Here is a 5,861-nt window from a genome sequence, read left to right as displayed (position 1 = left end):
TTTTCAGCTGTTTTGTGCTCCTTTCTGATTCCTGCTGCTAACTACAACATTTTTGTGCTTCTTCTAACTTCTTTCTGCTAATTTCAGCTTGTTATGCACCTTTCAGCTTAGTTCTGCAAGTTTCAGCTTTTTCTGCTATTTCAGCTAATATTTAGCTGTTTTATGCTAATTTCAGCTTTTTCAACTAAATACACATTTTTGCACTCATTTCAACCTTTTCAGCCTAATTCAGCTAAAAATGTTCTTTCACTTCCTTCTGGTAATTTCTGCCTTTTACTTTTCAGCAGTTTTATGCTCATTTAAGCTTTTTTCCAGATGATTTACACTTTTTTGTGCTCATTCCTGTTTATTTCAGCTTAAATGGGCAAACATGTCTGCTTTCTTTTGATCATTTAAACTTGTTCTACCTTTTTAGCTACTCTTTTTTTTAGTGTTTTCTAGCTAATTTCAGCTATTTTCAGATACATTCATTTTTTTGTGTAATTTCTGCTGCTTTCAGCCTAATTAACTTCTTTCTGATAATTTCAGTTTGTTATAGCCCTTTCAGCTTAATTATGCTAGTTTCAGCTTTTTCAGCTATTTCAGCTACTATTTAGATTTTTTGCTAATTTTGGTCTTTTCAGCTAATTTCATATTTATGAGCTAATTTCAGCTCTGTCCACTTCCTTCTGTTAGTTTAAGCTTTTTTCTACTTTTCAGCCACTTTTTGCTAATTTCAGCTTTTTTAAGCTAATTTCCTAGTTTGTTGGTTGTTGAGGGAAGGAATCCATGCTTTGGATTTAGATTACTCTGATAATTTACGTATTATGTGTTTTATGTACCGTCTGCAGTACTTCTGTCCCCACCTTTAAACACTCACTGAACATGAAGCGATCGTTATCAGTTACAAGGACCGGACAGAAAATGAGTCAAAAAGCAGCTAAAGACAAAATAAAACTTTGACTGACCAGAGAGTCTGAAGAATCACTGAATTACTGATGAAGACCAGTTTCATTAGAAGCAAAAGAGAAATGAAGTAAAGACATAGTGTTCCTTGAAAGAATCCAGATCACCCGTCTCTGCTTTCATACTGTTTTACACTCAAATAATGTGATGAAAAATGATGCTCAAACCTTAAGAATAACCTTTAGCATAATCTCATGAGCTCAGAATATGTTGTGAATGACTCCCAGCTACTACCACATCAAGTTTTAGCCCAATATCTAAGACTGTGGCTAAGTTATAGCCATTTGTGTGTTTCCTAAGGTCGATTAGCTGTGGCGGCCATCTTGAAGTGGATTGACACCAAACATGAATCAGATGCGTTTTTACATCCAGTGATTATTTCCAGGGAGTTTCATAAAAATTCATTCAGTGGTTCATGAGATATTTTGCTAACAGACAAGGGTGACAAAAACACAACGCAGAAATGTTAAGCAGAGATCTTGTACAGTGCGTGGCCCTCAGAATATAGGTTGGGGATGACTCTCAGCTACGACCACATCACGTTTCAGCCATTTTTTAAAAGTTTTACATGATCCATTGGATGTGGCGGCCATCTTGAATGGCATTGGCTCCTAAAGGTAATTAGTTGGTACTTACACCATCAGCTCTTCAGGTGTAGTTCTCCTCCTGGGACGGGTGGGAAGCTCCATCACAGGGTTAAAGGTACAGCCGCGTGCGTCAGCCGAGACGCAGCGTGACGTCACGAGCGCGCGGTGAGGAGGAGGCTGGTCGGGGAGCCTCCTCTCTGATCATGCGCCTCGGGCTGTCCCCGGCTCCTCCAGCGCTCTGACAGCTCGCTCCCTTCCGCGGCAGAGCCCGGCACCGGGGAGCCAGCCATGGAGACCCCGGCGGAGGAGAAGACGGAGCCCGCTCTGAAGGAGCAGCCTCTGCCCACCCTGAGCCCCGCCGTGCCCCCCTACGTCACCCTGAGCCTGACGGTGGTCTACACGGTGTTCTACTCGCTCCTGTTCGCCTTCGTCTACGTGCAGCTGTGGCTGGTGCTGCGGTACCGGCACAAGCGGCTGAGCTACCAGACGGTGTTCCTGTTCCTGTGCCTGCTGTGGTCGGCGCTCCGCACCGTGCTCTTCTCCTTCTACTTCCGGAGCTTCGTGACGGCGAACACCCTGGGACCCTTCCCCTTCTGGCTGCTGTACTGCTGCCCGGTGTGCCTGCAGTTCTTCACGCTCTGCCTCATGAACCTGTACTTCGCTCAGGTGAGTCCGCAGGGGGCGGCGCTGCAGGGAGTCACGACCTGCGTCCAGATGCGTCCAGCTGTGCGGTCCTGCAGCACGGCGGAGACAAGTGTGGGAGACATTTTGTTCTATTACAGAACATGCATTTCTTGTGTCGAATCTTTATCTGCAGCTAAATGCTAACATTAACAATTTATTGTTAGCTAAAAGCTAAATGCTAGAGCCAGCAAAACAGAAAACCTAACATTTTCAAATCACTGTTGCTGAAAGCTAACGTGCAGTATTAAAAAGCTAAAATGTGCATAACAAAGCTAAATTGTAAAACCAGCAATAACTGCACAACTAAAAGCTAAAGCCATCAAAACAGTAGCTAAAAGCTATAGCAGCATAGGTAATGCCTGAATTTAGCAAAACAGTAGCCTAAATCTAAACCAAGCAATGCCATAGCTAAAACCAAATAATAAAACTAAACAGTAACTAAAAGCTAAAGCTTCTGCTGGCTTAAGCCAACAAAATAAAAGCTGAATGCTAAAACTAGCAAAAGAGTAGTTAAACTTACAATTTGTTAATCAGTATTAAATAAACTAAACAAGCAAAACTCTAGCTAAAAGCTAAAACCAGCACAAGAGTAGTAAATATAGGTAATAAACAAATAGCTAAAATAAAACAGTAGCTAAAAGCTAAATCCAGCAAAACAGTAATGCCTGAATTTAGCAAAACAGTTGCCAAAATCTAAAACAACCAATAGCATCGCTGAAACCAAAAAAAGAAAACCAAACAGTGGCTAAAATCTAAAATCAGCAAACCAAAAGCTAAATGACAAAACCAGCAAAACAGTAGTTAAAATTTAAAATTAGCAAAACCATAGCTGAAAACTAAAGTCAGCACATATTAAACACCTAAAATTTGTTTAACTGTAGCTTAAAGGTAAACCCGCCAAAAAGAAGCTAACAACACCATGGCTAAAAGCTAAAGCCAACAAAACAGTAGCTAAAAGCTAAAGCTAGCAACACAGTAGGTAATGCCTGAGTTTAGCAAAACAGTAACCAAAGTCTAAAACAAGCAATACCATAGCTAAAACCAAATAAAAAACTAAACAGTAGCTAAAAGTTAAAGCTTCTGCTGGCTTAAGCCAACAAAATAAAAGCTGAAAGCTAAAACTGGCAAAAGAGTAGTTGAACTTACGATTTGCTTATTAGCAATGAAACTAAACAAGCAAAACTGTAGCTAAAAGCTAAACCAGCTCAAGAGTAGTGAACATTGGTAATAAACAAGTAGCTAAAACTTAAAACAGTAGGTAAAAGCTAAAGCCAGCAAAACAGTTTAGCAAAACAGTAGCCAAAATCTAAAACAAGCAATACCATAACTGAAACCAAATAAGAAAACCAAATAGTAGCTAAAATCTAAAAATCAGCAAACCAAAAGCTAAATGACAAAGCCAGCAAAACAGTACCTGTAGTTAAAATCTAAAACTAGCAAAACCACAGCTGAAATCTAAAGTCAGCACAACTGTATTAAACACCTAAAATTTGCTTATCTGTAAATAAAAGGTAAACTCCCCAAAAAGAAGCTAACACCATGCAAACAGTAGCTAAAAGCTAAAGCTAGCAACACAGTAGGTAACGTCTAAATTTAGCAAAACAGTAGCCAAAATTTTAAACAAGCAATACCATAGCTAAAATCAAATAAGAAAACCAAATAGTAGCTAAAAGCTAAAGTTTTTGCTGACTAAAGCTAATAAAATAAAAGTTGAAAGCTAAAACTAGCAAAATAGTTAAACTTAAATTTTACAAATCAGCATCAAAGAAGCAAAACTATAGCTAAAAGCTAAAACCAGCAAAAGTGTAGTTAAAGTTGGTAATAAACATGTAGCTAAAACCTAAAACAGTGACTAAAAGTTGTGATTAGGAAAGTCTAAATCTGGATTCAGCAGTTCATAGAAGCTGATAAATCTGTTATGATTATTGATTTGATTATTATGTCGCATGTTAATACGGACATGCAGGTTTTCTCTGTGTCAGAGTCAGAGCCTCATTCAGACGAGCTATAAGCTGTGATATTGTGAATCATTTCTTTAGCTGCTTACACAACCCCTATATCAACCGATGCCTTCATAGCCCACAGCTCGAGGCTTATTTTTAGCCTAATCCTCCCGTGATGAAGTGAATCACAGCAGAGTATTAACAGAGAGAATGTCAAGCGCCATCATTTTCAGCTACTTTGTGCGTTTCCTGTTTTACATCGGCTGTTTATCCGAGAAGCCAGAATAGAGAAGTGAAAGCGGCGTGACACATTTGCATGATGAGCCATCTTCCTTTCTGTTCTCAGGTTGTGTTCAAGGCCAAGTCGAAGTACGCACCGGAGCTGCTGAGGTACAGGTGAGAACACTAAAGGGAGTCACTTCACTTCTGCAGCAGCTTTTAGGCTTGAAGAACCGGAGACGTCTCATGTTCTGAAAAAATGCAGCGCCATCAACCAAAACAGGAGCTTAAACCAACCAAACAGGCTAAAATTACTGTATCAGAACACCAACTAAAGCAAAAACAATGGAACAGTGGCCAAAAGCTAAAAACAGCAGAACATTAGCTAAAATAGGCAAAGCAATTGCTAAAATTAGCTAAACATTAGCTAAAATTTTTAGCAAACGGATGCTACAACTAAAATTTGCTAAACTGACGCTTAAATTAGCAACACAGTGAAGTTAACAAAACAGATGCCAATATTAGCAAACTATAGCTTAAAGTAACAAAACTGTAGCTTAACGCTCAAAGTAGCAAAACAACAGCTAAAAAAAGAATATAGCAAAATAGTAGCTAAAAGCAGCTTCACTTCACTTCTAGAGTAAGCTACTACCTAAAAGCTGAAAAGAGCAGAGCAGTAGCTAAAATGAGCAAAACAGATGCTAAAATTAGTTTAGCAACTCTGATGAGCAACACAGTAACTAAAATTGGCTAAACAAATGTGAATATTAGCAATGCAGTAGCTAAAGATAAAGTAGTAAAACAGCAGCTACGAGCTGAATGTTTCAAATCAGTAACTGGAATCTAAAAACTGTAGAACTAAAAGCTAAAAGCAGTAAAACAATCACTAAAATGAGCAAGAAATGCTAAGATTATCAAAACAGTAGCTTAAAGCTAAATATGGCAATACAGTAGCTAAAAGCAGCTAAACAGTAGGTGAAATTAGCAAACAGATGCTAAAATCAAAATGAGCTAATCTAATGTTGAAATTAGCAACAGAGTAGCAAAAATAGGCTAAACAGATACTAATATTGGCAAAATTCTAGTGAAGAAAATGGAATGATATCTAAAGGTAGCAAAAGCTAAAAATAGCAAAACAGTAGCTAAAAGCTGAAAATAGTCAAATTGAAGCTAAAATCAAGAGACCAGCTAAAAGCAATAAGAAGCAAAACATTAGTTTAAATCAGCTTAATAAATGCTAAGATTTTCAAAACGGTAGCTAAAATTGGCAAACTGTATAAATTTGTTAAGCTACAGCTAGCAGAATGTTAGGTAAAAGTAAATGAAGCAGAATTTTAGCTAAAAGTAGCAAGACTAATTTAAAGCTAAAAGTAGCTATATGATAGCAAAGGGTAAACAGTAGCTAAAATTGGCTAAACTGTTTTTTTTATTTGTTAAGCTAGAGTTAAAAGGAGCAGAATGTTAGGTAAAAGTAAATGAAGCA

The 5,861-nt window shown here is 38.1% G+C and overlaps 1 protein-coding gene across 1 annotated transcript in view; it reads left to right on the top strand.

The window, feature by feature from the left end:
- The first annotated feature begins 1,820 nt into the window (after positions 1–1,820).
- Positions 1,821–5,861, top strand: part of gpr137ba (G protein-coupled receptor 137Ba) — a 10,118-nt gene continuing 6,077 nt past the window's right edge. Inside the window, exons 1-2 of the mRNA XM_037691586.1 lie at positions 1,821–2,198; positions 4,506–4,555. Of these exons, the coding sequence (XP_037547514.1) occupies positions 1,821–2,198; positions 4,506–4,555 (428 nt within the window). The remainder of the gene's footprint in view (positions 2,199–4,505; positions 4,556–5,861) is intronic.

Source organism: Nematolebias whitei, chromosome 1 (genome assembly GCF_014905685.2).
Source record: "Nematolebias whitei isolate Nwh7 chromosome 1, NemWhi1, whole genome shotgun sequence".
NCBI lineage: Eukaryota > Metazoa > Chordata > Actinopteri > Cyprinodontiformes > Rivulidae > Nematolebias > Nematolebias whitei.
The sequence above is the reverse complement of the archived record's forward strand: the minus strand, read 5'-3'. Positions and strand labels throughout refer to the sequence as shown.